Raw genomic sequence first — 26,792 nt, 5'->3', positions numbered from 1 at the left:
CTGGCTAAATTATATATAATAATTCCACCATTCAAACCTTATTCTTTGCTACTTCCTAAATATTAAATTCAGTTTGATATTAAAAACCTATCACTAGCTCATTTTCATTTACATGCCAACTTTACCTGGTCATTAAAATAGATAAGGTTCCAGACAAGCTAAACTATTGGTTGTTTCTACCCAGAGTCCACTTTTCTGATACTATTTTCTCCTTCTGAACTACCCTAATAAGTGAATTTCACATATTTCTTACCATTCGTAGTTTAGCTACAATGATATTAATACTTCTTCTATAAAACCTTTATCTTCTTACCTATATTATCTATCATACTACAAAAAGGGGTATGTAGAACTCCATAAATGACAGAGTGTGAAGCTCAGCAAACCTCCCCCCACAAACCAATTATAAAACTGGGCAAAACTGACCAAATCTTTTTCAGGGTTTTTAAACTTAACCAAAAGCATACAATAAACTGAAAACCACTTATTCAAAAAACAAACAAACCTACTGAACATTATATAAGAAGAGTAAGTCAATGGCATTTTAGCCTTATCTTCAACCCCACTCTTCAGGTCCATTAGAAAGGCAGTTCTAGCAAGTAGAAAAAGATATGACAATCAAGAGCTTTTATGCCACAGGGTTTAGGATTTGATTCAGAATGGTATGTGGGGAGAAATCACTCAGAGCCATAGAAAATTATAATAATCTATGTGTAAATGAAGGAAAGTCAATATCTTACAAAGTTACAATACAAATTTGATCAAACCAGAGACCAAACCAGACGTCTAGTCAGAAATTTAACAAGGAGATTTTCATTAACTCTGATAAATCTTATCCATTTCCTTAATATGATAAAAGGCCTCTATGGAAAATAAGCAGTTAACTCATACTCAAATGTGAATGACAGAATGTTTTCCAACTAAGACTGGAAACAGGAAAGGTCTTCTTCCCTCAAAATTATATACTAGAGTTTCTAACAGTTTAATTGGGAGAAAAAATAAATAAAATTGTAAAGCAATCCAGATTAGAAAGGGATGATTAAATTTCTTCATTTGTATAACATGATCTTGTTTTTAGAAAATCCTAAGGGATACACAAAAAAACTTCTAGAACTATTGAATTCATGAAGGCCACAGGTGACCAGATCAGTATATCAATATGTTGTTTGCTGTTTAGTGGCTAAGTCATGTCCAACTCTTTTGCAACCTCATGGACTGTAGCCCTCTGGCTCCTCTGACAATGGGATTTCTTAAGCAAGAATACTGGAGTGGGTTTCCATTTCCTTCTCCAAGGGATATTTCCAACCCAGAGATCAAAGTTGCATCTCCTGCATTGAAGGCAGATTCTTTCCTGCTGAGCCATTGGGGAAGGCCATAGCAATACGTGTGTGTCTGTGTGTGCGCATGTGTGTGTGTGTGTCTGTGTGTGTGTGCGTGTGTGTCTGTGTGTGTGCGTGTGCGTGTGTGTGTGTGTGTGTGTGTGTGTGTAAACAAAATGGAAAAAAACATCAGGAAATAATTCCATTCACAGTATTATAAAAATGAATAATATCCCAAGGAATAAATTAAAAGTGTAAGGGAAGCCCCAAATTTGCATAGTGAAAAGCAAAAAACAATATTAGAAAATATTATTATTATATTAAAACTATAACATTCTAAAAAATGGAGCTACATTCTATGTTCATGAAATATAAGTTCCAATATTCTGAAGATGGTAATCTTTTCAAACTGACTTATGCATTCTACACAATCCTTGTCAATTTCCCAGAAAGCTATTTTGAAGAAACTGAAAGTTGATCCTATTATTTATATAAATAAGAAGAACGCAATAGTCATATATAAGTTTGAAAAAAAATAAAAAGAATGCATTTGACTTTAAAACTTATTGTAAATCTCCAATATGTTACTGGCATAATGACAGGCACAGATCTAGCGAACAGGATTAAAAGTTCAGAAATAAACACATCTATTTATGGTAAGTGACTGTCAACAAAGGGGCCAAATATATTTAGCGAGGGAAAGGATAACCTTCCTGTGAAACAGAGTAGGCAAACTGTATATTCACATACCAAAATACTGTCTCACATCACACTGAAATACAAACATGAAACAGCTTCTAGATCTAAATATAAGGAACTAAATATATAAATTTTAAGAAGAGAGCAGGGAAAATCACAGTGACCTTGAATTATTCAGAGAGTTCTTAGATGCAATGCAAAAGAAAGACACTTAAAAGAAAAAACTGATTAACTGAATTTCAACAAATTAAAATTTGCACTTCAAAAAGTACTGTTAAGATGAGGGGGGGAAAAGACCGGGTGAAAGTATCTGCAAACCATACATCTGATAAAGAACTTTCATAAAGTATATATAAAGAATATTTAAAGTTAAATCAGTCATAAAATCTAATTAAACACATACAAAATGTGAATAAATACTTTATCAAAAAATATACAGATGGCCAGCAGGCACAGGAAAAGATACTCAGTACCCTTAATCATCAGATAAATATAAATTAAAATCTTAATTAGATATCAGTTTATATGTTTCACAAAATTGACAAGGATATGAAGAAACTAGAATCCTCAAACACTGCTAGGGGGAATGTACATACTCTGGAAAACAGTTGTGAAGTTACTTAAGAAGTTACACTTTAATTTACCACAGGACTGAGCTGTCCCCTTTTAAGATATCTTGCCAAGAAAAATGCTATGAACTGAATGCTTCTATCCCTTCAAAATTTGAGTGTTATAGCCCACAGCCCTCATTATGGCTATGTTTTGAGATGGGAACACTAAGAATGTAATTAAGGTTACATGAGGCCACCAGGGTTGCACCTGATCTGGAAGGATTAGTGTCCTTAAAGGAAGAGACACCAATGACTGCTTTTTTACCCTCCTTCCATGCACATACAAAGAATAGGACATGAGCGCACACAGACAGCAGGCAGCAACCCAAGAGAGCTCTCATCAGACTCCAAACTTCCTGGAATCTTTATTCTTATCTTTCACAAGAATTGTGGGGGGAAAAAAAACTGTTTAAGGCAACCTAGTCTGTGGTATTTTGTTATAGCAGCCCAATCAGATTAAGACAAAATATATATGTCCTCACAATCACTTTCACGTAAATATCCATAGCGGCATTTTTCATAATAATCAAAATGTGGAAATAATCAAGTTTCTTAACCTTGAATGTAAAAAAAAAAAATGTGATATTTCTCTACAATGGAACATTACCTACCATTAGATGTAATATATTCTTGATAAAAATGTTACTACATGGATGAACATCACAAACTTCCTTCTAAGTGAGATACCAGAAACATAGACTGGAGTGGGTTGCCATTTCTTTCTCCAGGGGATCTTCCCAACCCAGGAATCGAATCCAGGTCTCCTGCATTGCAGACAGACGCTTTAACCTCTGAGCCACCAGGAAAGCCCAGACATAGACTACATATTGTCTAATTTCATTTATATCAAATGTCTGGAAGCAATAAATCCATAGAAACAGATTGGTGGTTGGCTGGGGCTGCTTTGGGAATGGGGATTGATTGATTACAAATGGGCATGATAGATTTTGTTGGTGATGCCAATGTTCTAAACCCTGGATTTTGGCAATGGGTGTACAACTCTTTAAACTTATGAATAATAATCAAATTGTCATTTCAAACAGATGGATTTTATGGTATGTAAGTTATACCTCAATATATCTGCTGTAGGATGAAGAGGAGAAGCAGTAGCAGCAGTAGCAAAAGGAAGCAGCCCGCGGTTGTGACGGGAAAATCAGAAGAGGAGTATCTGGGCGCTCAAAATCATCCTCACTAGCAGAGTAGGTGCAGTGGGATATCTGCCTCATATACAGTATACAGAGACACATCAATAGTTACACTAAGTTTTGACCTACTGGAACAAAGACAACCCAAATAATGTAGGTTTAAATAAAATCCCCTGGAGAAAGAAATGGCAACCCACTCCAATATTCCTGCCTGGGAAACCCCATGGACAGAGGGGCCTGGTAGGTTACAGTCCACGGGGTCAAAAGAGTTGGACACGACTGATCACACAAATAAGATAGAGGATTACTCTCATATACAGCAGGGTTACTCTCATATACATATCTCACCTATAGGAGAGCCAGGCTCCTTCCATCCCATTGCTCGGAAACCCACTAGCATGTAGATCCTTACCTGCTTGGTGAAACCAGAGTCACAAGACACAGGAGTAAGCCAGTTCATTGAAAGGGGAGAAGTGTTAGCTGAGGGCAAGTAGCTTGTCATTAAGTTGGAAATGACTTAAAAATTGCTCATACTTTCACTCATATTCTATGGGTCTTCTATACAACTACCAGGGAAGCTGGAAAATGTAGTTCAATTGCAGGGGGCAGGGGAGTTGTAGACATGGATCCAGCTAAGACTGTGCAATCATGGAAGAGGAGAAGAATCTATTGAACAGTTTAGTACAGTGGACAGAACTTATTCAAATTATGTTGACAGATAATAGCGATAATACACACACAAACTTAACAGTAAAGTGATTATGCTTAAGTAACTAATAGGTACACTGACTCATCACAAGCCTACTAACAGGGTTTCTACACACTGCAGTACAAAGTCAGGCAGGCTGCATCTGTAATGTGTTAAATAGATGGGTGGGTAACAATCATAGGATTAAAGTTCAAATAAGGACTTCAATGTACAAAACAAATTTGCAAAGAACAAGCTGCAGGGCTTGAAGATGTAAGTGACTACAGGTACAAGCCAGAAAATTTACTGATAGTCACAAAAATAAAATAGGTCCTCAATTAATGGAAATCAAGTATTAACATGGTTCTGAGAAGATAGACAAATTCAAGTTGCTGCTATCACCACAGCTTGCGCACACTCTGCCATGCCCAGATATCCACATCACCTATCCCCTGTCATCTTTCAGGTCTCTGCTCAAAATCATCCCAGAAGAATTTCTCTGGCTGCTCTCTTTAAAATGATATCTCCAACTTCATCATCTCCATCCCTTTTAGCTGTTTCATTTTTAAAATATTTCATAACAGTGTTTCAACCTAAAATTATGTATAAAGTGTGTTGCTCTTTCATCTAGAACATATACTCCAAGAGAGCAGGATGTTTGTTTTCCCTACTATATGAAGAGCTTCTAGAATAATTTCTAGCTCAGAGCAAGCATTCAATAAATATTTGTTGAACTAATTGAAAGAATGAACATAGGTTAGCAGCATAGCAAGGTTAGCAACACAATTTAGATGATGCCAAATAACTTCAAATGTACTGTTATATCTGGTACCAAATACTGGGGTCACACTGAACATGGAAGGAACAGGAAATTATTTCTAGCTTTGGGTGAAGAAGAAAGTAAAAGTATACAACTAAGATCAGCACTCCTAGCAATCCTATATAACACTACATTTACTGCTACTGAGAACTTTATAATTTATTATATTTTGGTTCACAATATCTTATATCTATGTTAATGTTATTTACGTATGTTACCTGCTAACCATAAGATGTTTGAGGCTAGAAACCATATTGATGTCTCTGGATATCTCTTTCAGCAAATATTATAGTATTTTGCAAATTATAAACTCTTAATAATATTTACTCAGGTGGAATAATAAGTTAACCAATAATTAACAAACAGTGAATGTTGATTTTCACAGATGGCAGAGTGTTTTTTATTCAAATAAAGACCCCTCATTGTTTACTTGGATAATCTGACCTATAAATGCTTTTTTTTTTTCCATTTATTTTTATTAGTTGGAGGCTAATTACTTTACATCATTACAGTAGTTTTTGTCATACATTGAAATGAATTAGCCATGGATTTACATGTATTCCCCATCCCAGTCCCCCCTCCCACCTCCCTCTCCACCCGATCCCTCTGGGTCTTCCCAGTGCATCAGGCCCGAGCACTTGTCTCATGCACCCAACCTGGGCTGGTGATCTGTTTCACCCTAGATAATATACATGTTTCAATGCTGTTCTCTTGAAACATCCCACCCTCGCCTTCTCCCAGAGTCCACAAGTCTGTTCTATACATCTGAGTCTCTTTTTCTGTTTTGCATATAGGGTTATCCTTACCATCTTTCTAAATTCCATATATATGTGTTAGTATACTGTAAAAGTAATGAAAGAGAATAGCCGCTATAAATGCTTTTAATTTAAAACATTGACTACATAACTACATAACTGCATAACTACAAAGAAAAAAGAAGAAAAGGAGTGATCGCAGACTATGTTTATAAAAGAACCCTAAAACAGAATATCATTATTCTTTATCTACTTCTGTCCAACTAGGTTAGGAAACAATCCATGTTTTCATGGAAGAGCACACTGCCATGACACTCTGAGTTATAGCATACAATGCCAAATGGGTAGTAAAAACCCTTTGAAAGCATTAGTTAAAGCATATGCATAACACTTCTGTATTATAAAACTTAGGGGCTTATCTCTTTCTTTAACATGAAAAGCAATTACTCTTCCATATAGAATAATTATTATAAAAATATCACTTGCTCTTAAAACACAGTGGAAGCACTGTGCCTTTGAAGCATCATCTTTGAACTCAAATCACTTTCAGTACTTCTGCTGCATTGCAAAAAAAAAAAAAAAAACCACTAAGGCTTTGCTGTATGAAGATTGATGTCATTATTAATGTCTTTATTCATGCCTAATTTTACTTGCTGAATCATGATTTTCTCCATGCTGAGTTCACTGTTCTACCACTGGTTTTGGAAAGGCGTGATCTTGAAGCTGGGAACAAGATAAAGACACTGACAGAAAAGTTAACTTTTCTGTCCTTAGGGCTTGGTGTTTCCATTCTCAGTCCAGGCTCACCACAGACAACATTTTTCACAGTCACAAAGATCTATTTTTGAAATGGCTGCTTCTTTCATTAGATCTTTCCTTTCAGAGCAGAAGACATGGCTTACTCTTTTTCCTCTATTTTTTCGTTACTTTCTCCCTTCATTCACCATCCCTAGGCTGTAAATCATTTCATTTTCTACGGAACTTCGTATTTTGTTCCTCAAGATACCACTGCCTAGCAATTACATTGTCTGTACACATACATTTATTCTTTCTTAGTGGTTTAAATCCTTGAAAATGCAGAGGGCCCCTAAATTACATAACATTTTTTCACTAATTCTGCTTCACCATATTTTAGTTGGGTGCTGAATAATGTTGGATGAAGGAAGGAATAAAGTTACAATAGTCATGCTTTTATGGACCTTTCCTATGTTTCCTCTTTCTCTGCTGCTTGCTGCTTGGCCATTTGTTGTTCATTAGTATCTATTAAAATGTGGATCTAGGAAATAAAAGAGATAAAATGCAAAACAGTTTCTTTGTAATTTGTTACTTTCTCCTTATGACTCTTTGTAAGTTACTAGGTAACAAAATGTCTTGGCTGTGCAATTTGTCCAACAATAAAATGTGTGGTTTTTATTTCTGCAGCAATGTCATAAGGAGTCTAGTTTGTACAGTAAAGCACTCCTACAAAGAATGGAACAAAAGAAAGAAAAAGGACATTCTCCCCATAGGAAATGGAGTAAAATATTTAAAAAATTATGAACATCGATTTATCAACTTCCTTAAACTAGAGGAAGAGTTTCAAAGAGATATGTAAAATATACAAATGGAACATTAGTTTTCATCAAATTCATTCCACTTGTAATATTAAGTAAAAATAATTATGTGTTCTTCAAGAGAAGTCATACAACTATGCTGTGGGGTGGCCATTGGAGATCAGACCTGTTCCTGGTCAGACCTCATGCCCTTCTGTAGGGATGTTGCCTCACAGCACCTCTAACATCAAGTCAGCCTTTGATGTATGTCTAAAATACCAATGAATCTGAAGATTTCATCTTGTAAAAGACAGAAGACAAAGGTTTGTGTGAGGTGTTCTTTCTAAGTTTTGCAATACGATATGCATGCATTAGTGTGAATACTACATTCCAACAGGTAACACTTACTGATTAGATTAGACAAGTCATCAACTCACTAAGAGTAAGTTAAGATGAGCTTTTCCATGCAGGCAGCTGAATATAGTAGTTAATACTGATATCAGCTAAAATCCCAATAGGAAAACAATGGCAAGCTCAAAACAGGATAATTTAAGAACGATTTCTTTTTCAAAGACACGAATTACACAGATTTGAATGGGATATGACAGAAAAACGACGGGTAGTACAAGAATTCAGAGGTAGTCGCAGTGAGGTGGCAATCAGGCTCAAAGGATAGAGAAGAGAGGAATTTGTGCAGTTCTGAAGAACAGTAGTGAAGAGCAGGCTGCCTTCAGAAAAGTGTGACTTTTGTGTGAGAGAAACCCCCAGCTCCAGCAGATATCACAGAGGAGACAGAAAATAAACACCTTGAACCCACTCTCCTCCCGCAACTGATGTATGTCTGGGCCCCTAGTTAGCATTCTGAAATACCAGAGTATTCCAGGAACTATTTTAAAGGTTTCAGCTGTGACTAATTAGCTAACCTAGCTCTACGTCATTTTCTTCATCTATAAAAAGCTTGGAAGAATAACTTATACTGCCTTATAGTTTATAAGGCAGTGTACAGATTAGATAGGGGGGAAAAGCACTTTTAACAGCTCATGGGATACAATAAGATATAAATAAATGACACTTCTCATTCTTGGGCTTTCAAAGGAAGCTATTTTATCAAGAGTATACAGTAGATATAAAAGCCACAAAATGATGTTTCTTCCCTAGTTTTAGATGTTAATATATCTCTGTTACTCTGTATTAAAAGACCAAGAAAATGGGGTAAAATTCTTTTTTCCATGTTTAATCTCATTTCTTTTTCCTACGAAGAACACTTGTATGAATAGCCCAAATGTTCCCATTCCTATATTCAAAATCAGTTACCAACAGGTGAACCTCAAATCCAAAAGGGATTCATGAATAACATTGCCTGCCATGCCACAGATGTCAGTCAGAATCTGCAGAACAATCAGAATTTCTTTTAGAACACAATACTCATTCCCAAACAGGAAAACTGAAGCAGATTTGGGTAACAAATTCATAAATAATATTGCTACCCAGTAAATAATGACCTCACTGGTGGCTCAGACCGTAAAGCGACCACCTGTAATAAGGGAGACCTGGGTTCAATCCCTGCGTCAGGAAGATCCCCTGGAGAAGGAAATGGCAACCCACTCCAGTACTCTCGCCTGGAAAATTCCATGGATGGAGAAGCCTGGTAGGCTACAGTCCATGGGGTCACAAAGAGTCGGACACAACTGACCAACTTCAGTGGTTGGTTTGATGGAAATAAACATTTGCAAAACAATAAAATAAAAGCTTGAGTATTCAAAAGGTAATATAATTCCCTCAAACACATGAAGCAAACCCTGCCTCCAAATGGTTTTCTATATGCTATTGCCTGCAATGCTATTTCCTCTTATCTTTGCATGGCTGGCTATTCCTATGGCATGCAAAACAACTTTGAATCTCAGCAAATATGTCCCTTTTTGTATTTTCCACAATCACTACATAAAAAAATGAAGTCTTGGCTTTAAGTTGCACACACATACACACACACAACCCACCTGCTGTTTTTATCATAGTATCAGTTATTTTGCTTTGTGTCAGCCTTCTCTTTTTCTTTTTTTACAATTTGTTTGCTTCTTTAGCTATTTTTGTATATCTTTCTTTAAAATATAAAGTCCTTGGTTGCTTGAGGCAAATTTATCTCATTCATCTGAATAAATTTCTAATACAGTGTAGAGTCAGTACATTAAAAGTGTCTTACAAATAAGTAAACCATTATTTTCATTTTTGAAAGAATCATGAATTATTCTTGGTGATTCATAGTTTTCTTCCAGTTGGTCTCCTCTTCTCATATTTAAGGTTTAAGTAATTTCCAAGGAAAGGAAGTGTAAACTAATGATTCATCTGTGCTATCATGGAGCCCTAGCATAAATTTTGAATAATGAATGACAGTGGTTTAATAACAAATCAGCCTTGTTCCACTGTAACAGATATAGTAAATAGGGAGTTAAAATTACCCATGAGAAGCATGAATCAACTTTGGAAGGATTACCAAAAGAAAGAAATGCTTGGTGAACTTCTTTTAGATAGGTAGATAGATAAGCATGATAGATATGGTACATATGTATCATATATACATGACATATATGTTATATAATATATATTTTAATATAAACATATGAATTTATATGCATGTGCATATATAAATGCATATATACATGATGAGTTAATATAGATATAAAACTTCTTTAAATGGGGGAAAAATGCCTAGAAATTCAAAACAGTAAAAGAATGAACTGAAAAATTTCAAACATAAATACTGCTGACAAATTAATATGAAACAATAAGAACAGGATTTGGGAGCCCATAGAATGAGGCTGATATGTCAGTTTCTTTCTCTGTGACCAATAAGTTTGTGTCACCTTTTTTTTTAATCTCCGAATAACTTTCTATCATCAGAGATATTTACATTTTGCTCATTATCAATAACTCGAATAAGCACGCAGGACCACCTCAAAATATTGTTTGATTTTATATAAGTGTAAATCAAAAGTAAAATACAAAAACTGTTACTGGTTATTCTATTCAAAAACATTTTCTATGAAAAGATCACATTTGACTTTATTTGTAGAACAGCCCCCCTCCAAAAATAAACATCCTGAGAAAACATTTGTTTTTTACTTTGAAACATTCCTCATATATAATAGATATCTTATGTATTTTCTATGTTTTAAGTCTGTTTATGTTGGAAAATACAGCTTTAAGAAATGAGCTTAACCATTCTTGTTGGTGGTTTAGTTGCTCAGTCATGTCCGAATCTTGCAACCCCATGGACTGTAGCCCACCAGGTTCCTCTGTCTGTGGGGTTCTCCAGGCAAGAATACTGGAGTGGGTTGCCATTCCTTCTCCAGGGTATCTATCTTCCCTACCCAGGAATCGAACCTGAGTCTCCAGCACTGCAGGCGTATTCTTTACCAACCAAGCTACAAGGGAAGCCCTAGTCATTCTTACTGTCATATTATAATAGTCTACCAGAGACCAAAAGGCAAATATGTCTTGAAATGAGGCATGGATTTCTGAGAAAATAACATGACACTACGTGTTATTGAAGAAAATACTGGAAATTCAAAGAAACCTCTGATCAAGTTTTTAGAGTTGATAATCTGCCCATATTGAAATAAAAAAGTGCAAAACATAGAAAGATAACCTTTTAAACAATCATGTTAGAAATAAATTCAAAATATCAGATATGATGCATCTATTAAAGTCTCAAGTTTTCCTTGAATTCATTTCTGTATGTGACCTTCACATACATCATTCTTCCACATTATGCCTGTCTACAACTGAATTGCATGTAGTTATGACTCAGTGCCTTATTTACTTCACTGATTGTATTAAGCCTACACAAATCATCAGAAAGCTTTAGTTTGCTCCCCACAAGCTTTCTCTACTTCCCAGAAATGGTAGCAAGGTATTTTAAATCCTCCAAACCCTAAGTACACATGTTGCAACATTACTACTATTTGCCAAATAAATTATACTACAAATATAACTCTCCTTCTCCTGGGCTGATAAGCAAAACTATCCCAGGAAAACAGAAAAAAATAGAGGCATTTACCTTATAACATTTTTACAACCCCAGAATTCAGGATCTTGATAAGAAAAAACTCTCTTGGGAAAAAAAAAAAAGACACTGACTAAGCAGTTATTAAATTTAGTATTATCCATGGTATGCATGGGAACTACCAATGCATGTGGCAAAGGATGTATGGGAATGTTAGGTCAGAGAAAGATAAGAATTTACTGATTTACACATGCAATGGTACCAAGTCACCATGTACTCCACTATTAAAATGCATTTAGATTAGTAGCTGCTGCTGCTAAATCACTTCAGTCGTGTCCAACTCTGTGCGACCCCACAGACGTCAGCCCACCAGGCTCCCGTCCCTGGGATTCTCCAGGCAAGAACACTGGAGTAGGTTGCCGTTTCCTTCTCCAATGCATGAAAGTGAAAAGTGAAAGTGAAGTTGGTCAGTCCTGTCCGACTCTTAGCGACCCCATGGACTAGAGTCCACCAGGCTCCTCCTTCCATGGGATTTTTCAGGCAAGAGTACTGGAGTGGGGTGCCATTGCCTTCTCCATTAGATGAGTAGAGGAACCCACAAACCGTAATTGTTATCCCATGTAATTATTACACAACAATGATCATAGCAGTCCTCCTATGGAGTATGTGTTCATTCCAAATTTATGAATAAACTGCGGCTTGGAAACAATAGGTGTGTTTATGGTCCCTCAGATAATAAGAGGTGGAGCAGCATTCATACAAAGGCAGGTTTGTCTAATTACATGGCCCATGCTTCCCAGAGCTTCCCAGGTGGCACTAGTGGTAAAGAATCTGTCTCCAAAGCAGGAGACAAAGAGACTCGGGTTCAATCCCTAGGTCAGGATAATTCTCTGGGGAGGGCATAGGAACCCACTCCAGTATCCTTACCTGGAAAATCCACCATGGACAGAGGAGCCTGGTGGGTTACAGTCCAGAGGGTCACAAAGAGTGAGACATGGCTGAAGCAACTTAGCACATAGGCATGAAGCTACTTACTCTGTGCATGAAGCGACTTACTACGCACCCGAACACATGGCCCTTGCACTTAACCGTGATGTTTTCTTTTTCCTCAAGCATCAAGTTTAAAACACATACTGAACCAAATATAAATACTATGAGTGAATACAGTGAAGAATCAAAGATTAAAAAGGTGAGTGACGAATTTTTAAAAGCACTGTGATAGGAGGGTAAAAGAAAGAGGTGCATATACAGGTCAGTATCTAATACAGGATAATAATGGTTAAGCCAACTACACTAAGATTTCAGGACAGCCAGTGGACAGCACAGCTTTGTGCAGAGTAATTTGCTCAAGGCTAAATGCTTAGAGGCATCCCAAAAGTATTTGCTGATTCATTCTTATTTTTCCTAGAATATGCAGTTTTCTATTGCACATTGGCTTGTGTGTCTTGTTTTTAAAAGTGTTTCAATGATATTTCTTTTGAAAATTACAATATAATTCAACAAAATATTGTATGGATACTAAAAGACTATGCGTAATGAGATTCCAATAAATCTAAAAATACTTTCCAAGTACATGCAAAAATAAGCTGTTAAATGTTAAAATAAAAAGTCAGATTATTTTTTGTTCTCAAGTTAAGCAAGTAGACTGGATCATGTAAAAGTTGGATATTAATAATACTTGTAATAGTTTTAAAATTCTGAATATAGTTAAGTCACCTTTGGTTTGTCAACATGAACTTAAAGAATTTTTATGACTACAAAATGGACTCTCATTATAACTGCAGACTGCACATAAATGTGGTTTTTAACCTAATAAACCATATATTCAGAGTCACTTTATGACATAATAGGCGATTCTTTTACCAAATAACTATCATAAAAGACCGATTAAAAACTGAATTATGCTGTTTTAATCATGCACTCTATCCATAAAGGTAGAAAAAGAACAGAAGAAAGTGGTGTGCTATTATTACAAGAAAATGTTTGGTAGAAAGAACATTTAAGCAACAACAACAAAAAATTTCATTAAACACAGCTTTCACAGAAAGCTGCTAAAGATTCTTCTAAATAAAACAAGATCCAGAGTAGCACATATTGCTGAAATATATATTTTATGAGGTAGCTTACACAACAGTACCCAATTGTAGGTAGTCAGGTAAAAGGCCCCCAAAGCAGGTTATATAACATCATGGTACAAGGGTCTATAAACATCTGAATTTAATCTGTTCATAGTAATAGGGACCTGTTACTTTAAAAGTGTCATATTGAGTGATATAAGGGAAAGACTTACCAGTAAAAGGGTACAACAAAAAAAAAAAATCACAGAAAAAAATAAAATTAAGCTATGCAGTGTATATCATTATTAACATTATATTAAAAATAATGAATTTATTTAAAAAATAAATTCCCTCTTTCCTGAATAGTAAATGTTTTAAAAATCTAGAACATCATGTTCCTACTATTAACACAATTAAAAACCCAAGTTACAAGTAGAAAGGAACGACACTGTTAAAACCCACAGCCCCCCTCAGGTGCATGTTTAGACCTCCTGGAGACAGACATTCCATCTTCTCTTTTGCTATTTCCATTATAGATGGGCCAGTCTTGGAAGAGTTATAGGCTTTAAGTAAGTATTTGAATAGACTGATTTAACTGAGTACCCTCAAAATTAGAGTCCAAATACACAATATTATAATCCTTCTTGATCGAAAATTCTTTAATGAAAATCGGTAGTAAGAGATATTTGAAAGAATGCATGTCTGTGTTGTCTCTAATAGACACAGATGTCTAAAATTTTAATACTACATTAATGATAAGTACTAAAGATCACACAATAGGCAGATTCTGATTGTAGACCTTATATGCCAGTTCTTAAAACGTGGCAGTAGGAAGGAAAACTGATGCAGAACTTGGCATGGAATTCCTGGAGAACTGACCAACCTAAACACCCCAGACTCATGAAGAGAAGCAGGTGGTCCAGAGAGCCACCAAATGTACCTTGAGAATCTCTCCTGCCTTGTGAGTGCCCGGAGGTGGCCAGTCAGCTGCATCACTATCCCTTCAACCCCTCTGCACATGGAGTTAGGCATCAGTTATCTACAGAGAATTGGGCCTAGAGACAAAATACAACATTGATGTGGAAAGGGAAGAAGGAATGAAAAAAATGAGGGAAAAATGAATAAGTGAATGAATGAGAAGAAGTATAATTGCTTGCTGTTCAGATTTTGTTTCTTGGTTTCTAGAGTCACTAATTCTCAAGTTCAGTGGTCAGGCAATTCAAAAAATAAGCTGAAGTTGGAGTTATATAAATTGTTCCAGGAAACACAGTCTGATGAGTTATATACATTGCAAGCTTATGCTAAGGAAAGTTGGAGAATCCAATCTAAAAATTTTGGAATTAACAGATGTTTTTAATCACAGTAAAGATATCCTATTAAAGCAGAGAGGAATATAAACTATGAGGCTGAGCCCTAGAATCAAGCATCAAATACCACAGCCACATAAATCATTCTTTTACATTTACATCTTCTTTGAACCAGACTATTCAGATTTAGCCTATGGCACCAGAAATACTCACAGTGAATTGTCATGTGTCTTGGAGAAGTTTTTTCCTGCTTAGTATTCCTTATACTGTTTTTGGCTCTGATACTCTTCTGTTATCCCTTCTACACACGTGATATAGATACATGGATATTTATATATAATTAAAAAGACATAGGACTTATTTCATAATCCATAAATGAAAGTAGTCTCATTGTTTTACACTTACACTAATTTTGGAAGATATGCAAGGCAAATACAATTGAAATTGTCACTGTGTGAAAGTTAGATGTCTATTTTTATAAGATCTTTGAGAGCAATCAATATTCATGCCTGGTGTGTGAAGAAGTAAGTTAAAGATGGACCCAGCTGTAACTGGAAGATGAGCAATCCTTAATGTGACTGCTTTTTGTATTAAAATCAACTTTTATAACTAAATTGTTTATAATAATTTTTAACGCACCAGAGAATAATTTTGATAGTCCTTTGTTTTTCAAATAGAATCATTTGTGACTCTATGGTATAAATCTTCCCTTATACTCTTCTCACTATGCATTTCATTTTTATATATTTTTTCTAATAATTATTTCAAAATGTTTTAACTGAATCTTGCCATTAAATATCAGTGCATAGTTCTTAACATTCTTCCTGATACATGTGATGCAGACAAGAATTATACATGCATTCATATGTCTGTATTCACCTTTCGATGTGAACATTTTTACACATTCTCCTTACATTTCCTGACCTTATTGTCTTATAAATCCCTATCTTTAACGGCCCATAGTGGTGTTGGTCTCAGCTAAGAGCTAACAATATAAACAGCTGCTATTGCTTTCCGTAGAGACAATCCAAACAGTTAAACTATCACTAAGCTTCAAAATAGACTATTTCTCAATAATATTTGTTCCAGTAGCATTATTTGTCACATGGTCCATTATAGAATTTTCCATATGATATATGCACTCAGACCCTAATATTAATCAATTTTTTAAGTATCTCCTTCTATTTCTTATTACCATACTAATTCTCGTTACAGCAAACAACCTATTTCAATTGTTTATTGGATGAGAAGGCATGGGAGTCATATCATTTCTACTCATCGGATGATGGTATGGACGAACAGACGCAAATACAGCAGCTCTGCAAGCAATCTTATATAACCACATCGGCGACATCGGCTTTATCCTAGCAATAGCATGATTCCTTGTTAACCTTAACGCCTGAGACTTTCAACAAATTTTTATACTAAACCCAAATAACTCTAACATACCCCTAATAGGCCTCGCATTCGCTGCAACCGGAAAGTCTGCCCAATTTGGCCTACACCCATGACTACCCTCTGCAATAGAAGGTCCTACTCCTGTCTCAGCATTACTCCATTCAAGCACAATAGTAGTAGCAGGTATTTTTCTACTAATTTGCTTCCACACACTGCCTTTCACACCAGTCATTTGTGTATCTATGTTATATTCAGTACATAGGTCCCATAGAGGCAACAATCTATAAAAGAAAAGTAAGGAAAGAAATCTCACAACAACTACTTTAGTCCAGGTCACCTGAACCTGCAAAAGGCCCTTTCTGAATTCTGATGAAAGTAATGAGTTCTCCAGGTTGCTGTGAATAGCTGGATGAGGTAGCAGAACAAAGGACAGCTATCATATATTCTTTTAATCAATTCTGAAGTCAGTCATGGAAAAAAAAAAAACACAGGAGGCAATTTCAACAATGTGAAGCCATCTCTAAAGTGAAAACTGAATAATTATAATTTCTTTAATTCTTTATGTATCTAAATCTGGAAATTTGTTCTAAAGACTTGGGGAGCATCTCATCTACAGAGACGAAATTGACCTTAAAATACATCACTTATGTTCTGATTTCTTCATTATTATTTAGAAGAGGAGAAGTAAGGATGAATGAACTGAGTGGATTATACAATGCAACTGCTGCTGCCAATCAAATTGGTATTTTTCTGCTAATCCATGTTATCTAAAACCCATGAACATAACCTGCACATATCAAAACATAAATCTGCTACCATTTTCATTCCCAGCAGTGTTTACTCAAGTCCTAGAATATATCAGAATATATTAGGCATTTTCCTCATAAATAAGTATGTGTGTATATATATATATACACACACAATATATATATATATATATCCCTGCAGATATAGTAAGGAATATATCAGGTCAGTGGTCTACAGGCCTTGGTTTAGTTCATTCATTCTTTGCTACACACTTCCAGTTTATAGAATGATTACTTAACCACTGTGGTCTCAATTATTTAATTTAACATTCAATAGGACTTACATAACTTTGTACCTTGATAATTTCAAATGTTTTCTGTATATCTTAAGGAAAATGTCCACACACACAAAATATAAACTAAAGAAAAGAATTCCTAAGTTAAGGTATGAAAAAGTCTTTACCATTAGTTGACATCACACAGCTCAACAGATTAAAGGTAACCAATGGCTTACCAAAAAATATTCAAAAGAAAGTAAAAATAATTACCTAAAAATAGGTGGTTTATTGACAAATTACTTTTGTTAAAATAAGAATTTTTTTCCCTACTGTTCATTTATCTGAAACTGCTGAGATTAATGTTATAGGATAGTGAAAATGATGATCAAATAGTCATTGCTCTCCAGAGAATAGAAAATATTGATCCTATGTTGTAACCAAGATACATTCTTCAAGAAACTCACCATAAAATAATTATTATTATGCACAAAGTACAATAACCAAAACTACAAAGGAGCATTTTATATTACCAATATTCTTTATTAAAGTTTATGGAGTAAGTAGGCTGTTTATATTTAAATCTCTCTCTCTTATTAAGTGTTGAATATAGATAGGATAAACAAAATATTAACAAACTGATTTAAGGCCCTCTATGTTATAGATTTTAATGATACTGCAGCAAAGATATGATGATATAAAGGTGACCAACTTTGATAGTTCAGTTGAAGGTTTCTCCTAAAATACTTCCTCAAAATATTTAAGAAATACTCCTAAATACTTTTTGTCCTCTCTCAATTGAATATTTCTATTATTGTTTCAAAGTTATCAAGTTATCAAGTTATCAAGAGCTCTAGAAAAAACTGTTTTTACTTCTAAAATTAAACAAGATCTTTCTTGATATTGAATGGAGTAAAAATTAGCTCCAGAGTTATCTAGAACTTATTTCAGATTCATTACCCAGAGCAGACCATCAAAATAACTGATCCAGAACATCCTGTTAGTATCAAAACCCATCAGGCAAATTATCAAGTTCTTTATTCTTTCTTGACAAATATCTAGCATTCTCTATTTTGAAAACTCAAAACTTACTTCCTCTCTCAATTTGCTTTCAGTGCCAAAAATTCTTTTATATCACAATAGTTCTTTTGAGAGATATTTTTGTTTCCAGAATTTAGTTGGCAGTAGAATGGTTACACAAAGTAATATGTAAATAAATTAACTGTGGTATTTTAAAAACTGTCCTTGTGTTTCAAACTGTAGTCTCTAAAAAAAAAAAAGTAGTCTCTTAAAAAAAAAAAGGTGTGAAGGCCATATTTATTTAGCTCTTGTAATTCCATTTTACCCACTGTATATTTCTCACTGATTTATCCACATTTTTTCAGTCAAAGTGGATTTTTTAAAAGGCATGGATATTTTAGCACATCTGCAGTTAATAAGAAGACAGTCACAAAAGTAAGTCGGTCCTCATGTTTTCCTGTTCTTACTCTGGTTACTGAAACTAACAGTTGGGAAAGAAATACCTACTTATTTTAAAGAATAACATTCTTAGTGTAACTATTCTTTTACATTACAAGTATTTTCCACAATTTCTAGTTTATTATTTTTGCAGGCTGCTTTATGAATTCGAACATTAATTTAGACAATTTTTAGATGTTTCTATAGAAAGTTTATCAGCATAGCCATGATTTAAAGTTGCAAATTCCCAGGATAATTCTGAATTAAAATGCAAGAAAAAATCAGATGCTTATATTAATCTGATTTTTAAAATTTATACTTATATATTAAAGTTCCATCATATTTATATGAAAAATCTATTTTATTACAAAATCAACCTTTACTTAAAAATTTCTGTTCATTTCATTAAAATAATATCTTTTCACTTCATCAAATTAATAAGAAGGAAAATCCATTAGACTATTAATTATTCTATCCATTGCCTTACTGACAGAAATAAGCTTAAATCGGCTTTAGCCAATGCCACTGATCAAAAACACAATCCAATAAAACTTACTTGTATATCAAGTAAATACATTAAAACAAAAACATTTATCTTCTTTATCCCTTCAATACTTTTCTTTAAAAAGTTTTCTACCAGACTTTACTACAGTCACATCTTGTCCATATTTTCTTCTGCCAATTTCTCTAAGTTTTTAATGAAAGAAATTAATACTTCATTTAACTAATTTCATATTAGTATCTTTAGTCTAAATATATAATCACAATAAAATATAAAATAGATTAACAACAAATAACTTCATGAATAATGACTACTTTGCCAATCAAAAGACTAAATATTTCATTACAATAATAGCATCAAAACTAGAATTTTATTAGTGTAAGATCTTTCATTGAAGTCCTTCATTCATACAAAGGATCATTTTAGCATAATAAAAATAATTTGTATGACTCTGTACCTATGTAAAATTTTAATTCATTCAAGTTTACAGAGAGAATGGAGAAAAAAGTGCTTTAAAATTTGGCACACTGTAGAGATTCAAGCACAAAATCTTTGTATTTTGGATCTTTGATTTGTATGTACTGTCTAAAAGTTTTCCTTCGAGCAATACAACTGTTATGAATACACTTTAAATGTCATCTCCAGTTGTGATAACACTCAAGGCAGCAGTTATGTCAAAGAAAACAAAGTAAAACTTCAGATAGAAAGTCACATTTTTAAGGAATGTTTCAATTACACTAAAGTCATAAAATATTGCAAAGTTTTTATTATAAATATTTAAGACCATTTTCATATTGTATTTCTATTAAAACAATAACTTTTCACTCACTGCCCTTTCAGAAGTAGAATACAGGATTAAAATCTACCAAATAACACCCTAAAAGAAAAGCAATGCAGCAAAGATGCAAAAATGATGTTCATGTTTAATGGCTTTTAAAAATTTAATTTCATTGCCATTTGTACTAAACCAAAAAACAAAATGTAGAGTGCTGATAGACCTTACCTTCCTGAACTGCTTGAAAAGGGTTGTTGCCATCAACAAATGTCACCGAAAATGTGATTTTCTCAGTCTGTAAGATCTCCTCATTCTGGTTGAGGTCACCAACTGCTGTGCGAAATACCTCATCATCCTTTTTGGCAGATTCATCAAAAATTGCTCCTAGAAAGAAGTGAGTCGCCATTAAACAATAACATAAATATTCTCTCATGCCCTCCAGAATTACGCCAAAGAGACTTATGTATCAGAAAACGTATACTTTCACTTAAAGCATGCACTTTATTTATTACTGAAACATACTGTACTGGAAGCAGTGTGACAGCTAAGCAGGAAAGTAGTTACTTCTTCCAAATGGAAATGATGAATAGTACATCAGTGTTTTGCTGGGAAAGCACTGGGAAGGCATAATAAGTAAAAAAAGCCTTGGCAGAACAAAGTGGTTAAATGCACTGAATGCCTCATGTACTAAGATCTTTAGGAATTCATAGCTTGAAGATTTTTTTCTGAATAACTGGAGAAAAATAAGGATATATTCTTAGAGTCCATTCATAAAGTAAATAGGAATCAAATTTTTATCATGATTTTCGTTTATTATTTTTCTTTTTATTTCTTCTTTCTTTCTTGAACAAGAGTTTCCATATCTTTTCAAATCCTGACTCTCAAGGTTTGACCTTGAGCAAGGGATTCAAACTCTAACACATTCATCATCTATAATATCTAGTAATAAAAATAATATCCATCTGTAAGGTTTATTAGCTATATTAAGTGATGCTATGCACGCAAAATTTAAGCAAACTGTGGTAACTAAATATGTCTTAATAAATGCTGGTATCGTTCCTTTTTTTAAATACTGTAATATAATCCAAACACAGCTTAACATTTTCTATTAATTTTTTCACACTACAGTATCTAATGCAATTCTTAAAGTAATTCAGTTCAGTTCAGTTGCTCAGTCATGTCCAACTCTTTGCGACTCTATGGACTGCAGAACACCAGGCTTCCCTGTCCAACACCAACTCCCAGAGCTTGCTCAAACTCATGTCTATTGAGTCAGTAATGCCATCCAACTGTTTAATCCTCTGTCGTCCCCTTCTCAAATAGTACTCCAAACAAATACTGTTTTACAAAAGGATTCCATGCAGGAAATATGCCTAAGTTCCCACAACAATGGCCAGAGCCTTTGCCTCCTTGACTCCAACATTCTTGCTCTGTGTCACTATGGGATACTGCCTTCTAGGATTATACCCAAAAGGAATGAAAGTATTTAATGGGGAATCTGACTTTATAGCATATTTCGGGATTCTTTCCCATATGGTCATGCATACTGACTCCTCCAGCTCTAAGCAGGCACACATTTTTAATAATTTACTTTTTAATCACAAATAATTAGGTCAATGTACTTTTTGCATTTTTGAATAAACCTAATGAATTCCCTCCTGATAAAAAAAAAGACATACACCTAAAGGACAATAACATGATAAAGGAACAACTATGAACATATGTACATCCTATCTATATATGCATAATATATATTTCTTGACTATAATATGCATTACCGTGTGTGAAAAAAAGTGTGTATATAAAAATGACTTTTTCCATTATATAAATAGAAAAGTTATTATACACATATATGAAGAGATAAACACACTATATATGCAGACACAGATATGCATATATATTCACATACATGCACACAAACACACATATACATATCAATAAAAGTAGACATACTTTACATGTTTCAATTTTGTTGATTTAATACTTATGTAACTGAAGCCCTCAAAATCTTCTAGGAAAAGACAAATCATGATATTTAACATGCATTATAAGACTCAATACATGATAAAGCAAATGTGAAACTATGTTCACTTCTGACAAATCTGGCAGGTTACTTTTGACCTCTCCAGCATAAGTGGCTTTGCCATGGTAAAGCAATGATTAATTTCTTCTAGAGAAAGCAAAATGTCTAATAGGCTTACTGTGTGCTTAGGTTTTTCTTACCACTGGTCTTCTATATTTGCATGGGTTCACTGACAACTTTGACCAGCCTATTTAAACCTTTTCTTTCCATTTCCTATACATTTGGAATACCTGCCATGGATAAAAACATAAGAAAAGTGTGAAGAATTTTTTAATTAATATAAAATTATTTTGGAATTATACTATTATATAACTAATACTCAGAATATTATTAGTTTTAATGATGTAATCAATTTATATAATACACATTAATTTTAAACCTATCTTGTTGCCTCTGAATTAAAGGTTTACTTTATAGACTAAGTTTTTAATGAAAATATTTAGGTAATAAAATTTAGATTTATCCTGATAACTTTAATCCACACTTAAAAAGACTTTTAATTTGTGATAATATTTATCAGAAGCTAGATTAATGTAATTAATCATTACATTAAAATATAATATTATCATACCGGGATATAAAATTTCTTCAGCACTTTGTTAGGAACTGTGATATAAGGGTGCTATAACTGGAGCTGAAATACCCAATTCATTTTAAATCAGATAATCTAAATGCCTATTCACAAAGAAGTGATGTATATTTATACAGAGATGTTTAATTTGTCATGAATACCAAATGGATTGTTTAAATGAAGAGTTTCTAATCAACCTTGTTTTATAGCAAGTAACATTATTGACTTCTGATGAGTATTGGTAATACATTTTTAATGGAAACATTTTATTATTGCCTGACAGAACACTTAAAATTGCTTTAAACATTAAACCTGGCTTAATAAATGGCAGAAATCTGCCAAAATGATAGCAAATTAGTCGATTCTGTTCCGAATTAAGATATACTGAAAGGAAATGCACAAAAGAAGCAGTTCATCTTTCAGCAAACAGAAAGGAAGTAGACAAAACAAACAGTTTATCTTACTGCACACAGACAGCATAAGCAAAGAACAGGAAATCTTAGCCAACATTTCAGATCCATTTATTTATTTATTTACTGTTTTCCTCAGCTATAAAATCTCATCTTAAGTTTGGCTTTTTGTTACAAAGTAAATGCAGCATTTTATATCAAGCACAACTATTCTGAAAACAACCTGGCAAGTTTCACATGAAGAATCTCAGGAAACACAGTCCTTTCTTATGCATGCCATGCACTTCCAATAGTATAGTTATGTCATCTCTATCTTTTATATTAATAAATGCATATTACCAGTCTAATCAAACATTAAATGTCATTTTTGAAATTAAAGTTTCCAAAACGTAACATTCACAACTATATAGCGTACATGATGATACAGCATCTATTTCTTTCCCAGCTATTTTTATTAGCATGTTTTAACAGTCAGTTTTATTTTAAAACCTGGATGAGAAAGCCAGAGCCGACTTATTGTCATGATGAAATAATTCTTCCACCATTTACACACACACACGCACACATACACACACACACACACAGTATCTGATCAACAAATCATATTCTACATTTTACGCTGGCCAAACTGGAGGGAAGAATAACCAAGCAACAGGCAGAGAAGGAACATCTCCTAAAGATTCCTAATGACTAAACTGTAATTATAATCATTTCCACTATTAGGGACTGATGATCTGCTACTTCCATGGGAGAGAAAAATGGTCTTTACTTTTCCTTACAGAAAGAGAGTGACATGTACTCTACACACAAGTTTTTAAATACAAAATAGATCATCCTGATCTTCTTATATCTTAGAAAAGAAAATAATTATGGCTTACAGCAGTATTAAAAACATGTGGAGGTCTTAATTTTTCAACTGTATCATGTGTCATGTGTATAAGTTAAAAACATAATTTTACACAAATTCACATTCACAAACATGCTTGTTAAATAAAATATTTATAAGAAGTTACTAATCTGACCACCTCCATAACTCTCAAAAACATTTTAAGCATTTAAACCTTCATATCTCTATTCATGATACTGCCTCAATCATGGGTATATGCCTTGTCTCCTTAGCAAAATAAATTTCCTGGGCCATAGAAACTATTTTTATTGTTCAAGTATTTATAATGGAGCTTGAGTATATTAGATATTCAACAAAAAATAATAGTTTAAACTTTCCTCATATTAGTTAGGCATGACCTTTTAAAACAGGATACCTAAATTCAAATTCATATAGGATGGATAAACAACAAGGTCCTCCTGCATAGCAGAGGGAACTATATTCAATATCTATGATAAACAATGGAAAAGAATGAAAATATTTTCTTGTCTATATGTGTATAACTGAATCATTTTGCTGTACAAAAGAGACTTGCAGAACACTGTAAATCAACTATACTTCAATAAAAAATAAAATTAAAAATTCAACTTCAAATATAAGAATAAAAACACAGTTACAACTAATTCTAAATTAGAAAAAAAACAATTGCAAATGTACCTGTATGTGAACTTATTATCACAAGTATTATCATGACTCCAGAAGACCCAAATTATTCAGCAAGGTATAAATCACATACTTTTATTTTTAGTTTCAATATATGAAATCTTCATCTTATACATATAGCTGGCAAGTAGAGGAAATGCTGTTTAGCTGGGAAGGTAGTAGAGCAAAAAAAGTGTCTTCATCTAGCTCTGAATTTCCTCTAAAAATACTGAGAAAGTTTTTGCTACAGATATTGAAGGGGCTCTCCAGGTGGTGCAGTGGTAAAGAATCTGTCTGCCAATGCAAGAAGAGATACAGGTTCAGTCCCTGGGTTGAGAAGATCCCCTGGAGTAGGAAACGGCAACCCACTCCAGCTGTTTTTGTTCTTTTTTTCTGGATAATTCCATGGACAGAGGAGTCTAGCAGGATACAGTCCATAGGGTCACAAAGAGTCAGACATGACTCAGCAGAGAGAGACCAGACACATACTGAAGTGTCACGAGAAAGAGACCCATAACTGTACAGAGGCTAACCTGCTTTCTTCCTTTTCCATACCACAGTCCATTAGTCTATACCCACTTCTCTGTTTGCTGAGGCAGAAGTCACACTGCAGAAGCAAAACTGCAGAATTCACAGAAGTCACATTTTGCAGAAGCAAAACTGCAGAATCAGCTCAAGTAGAAAGGTCCAAGATAACAACAGTCTACTCCCCGGACCGGTTCTAGCCTGACCACCAAGGCAGCACCTGAGCTGAAGAGACCCCCAATGTCTGAAAGTTGCCTTTGCTTCATTACCATGCTACAATCTCTGCCCAAAGGGAGAAGTTCAACTTTATTAGCACAATTAGTGTCCTGAGCAAAGGAGCCCACAGGATTATGCATGTTTGGATGTTTCTGGAAACTTACTGTCATCTTCCACAGGTTCTGATGGCATACCCGCCTCATAACCCTTAAAAATTTCCCACTTGCCTTACCCCGGAAGAAAAGTTCTTAGAGTTGTCCCTTTCCCATTCCTTGATAAAGGAAGAAAGCTTCTGTCCTGCTTTGCCAAACCCATTCTCATCCAATTGGTGGGAGCAGCACTAGGCAAGGAAGGGACACAGCTGGGGTCCAAAGATACAGCAAGTCAATAACAGAAGGAATTTTTCCATATACAGAGCTGAAAAAAGTATTGGGAGATCTGCATATCTAATTTTATAAAAGTAACACCGTCAAGGCTATGGTTTTTCCAGTAGTCATGTATGGACGTGAGAGTTGGACCATAAAGGATGTGAGTGCCGAAGAATTGATGCTTTTGAACTGTGGTGCCAGAGCAGACTCTTGAGAGTCCCTTGGACTGCAAGGAGATCAAACCAGTTAATCAATTATAAAGGAAAGCAACCCTCAATATTCATTGGAAGGATTGATGCTGAAGCTGAAGCTTCAGTACTTTGGCCACCTGAAGCAAAGAGCTAATTCATTAGAAAAGACCCTGATGCTAGGAAAGGCTGAGGAAAGGAGGAGAAGGGGACAATAGAGGATGAGATGGTTGGATGGCATCACTGACTCAGTAGACACTAGTTTGAGCAAACTCCTGGAGAGAGTGAAGGGCAGGGAAGCCTGGCGTGCTGCAGTCCACAAAGTCGCAGATAGTCGGACATGGTCGAGCGACTGAAAAACAAAACAACCAAATATCTTTTGGTAATTCTAAAAATTGAAAAGAAGAAAGTATCAACACGTATCAACACAGAGATAATCATCAAAGCCAAGCCACTGAGCTTCTTCACAAATGATTTGCTGACAGGACAGCTGAAATCCATTACATGTTGCATCAGACCATAGCAGAATCAAAATGCCTTCATAAGATAACAAAAACAGCAATTGTGGATTTCATAGATTCGTGGCTGAAATAAATTTTAAGAATGATAAAGCTTTCATTTCATTTTTTCAGTAAAAAAACTTTCTCATTCTTCAGAAATTGTAGTGAAAAATTTTAAGTAATTTAACCAAAATTTCACAGTCAAAAATTAGAAGGAGTGGAGTAGGAATATTGATTTTCTGGTTTCAAGTTTGGAACTATTTCTTCCATATTATGCTGTTTTTCTAATTTCAAGCACTTATTCCATGTATGT

The 26,792-nt window shown here is 34.3% G+C and overlaps 1 protein-coding gene across 3 annotated transcripts in view; it reads right to left on the bottom strand.

Moving 5' to 3' along the window:
• GRID2 (glutamate ionotropic receptor delta type subunit 2) overlaps positions 1–26,792 on the bottom strand; it is a 1,526,424-nt gene that overhangs the window by 1,199,338 nt on the left and 300,294 nt on the right. For all 3 annotated transcript variants that reach the window (XM_070452150.1, XM_070452151.1, XM_070452149.1), the window contains exon 2: positions 20,319–20,474. In XM_070452150.1, the coding sequence (XP_070308251.1) occupies positions 20,319–20,474 (156 nt within the window). The remainder of the gene's footprint in view (positions 1–20,318; positions 20,475–26,792) is intronic.

This window comes from Odocoileus virginianus, chromosome 21, assembly GCF_023699985.2.
Source record: "Odocoileus virginianus isolate 20LAN1187 ecotype Illinois chromosome 21, Ovbor_1.2, whole genome shotgun sequence".
In the NCBI taxonomy this organism is placed as follows: Eukaryota; Metazoa; Chordata; class Mammalia; order Artiodactyla; family Cervidae; genus Odocoileus; species Odocoileus virginianus.
The sequence above is the reverse complement of the archived record's forward strand: the minus strand, read 5'-3'. Positions and strand labels throughout refer to the sequence as shown.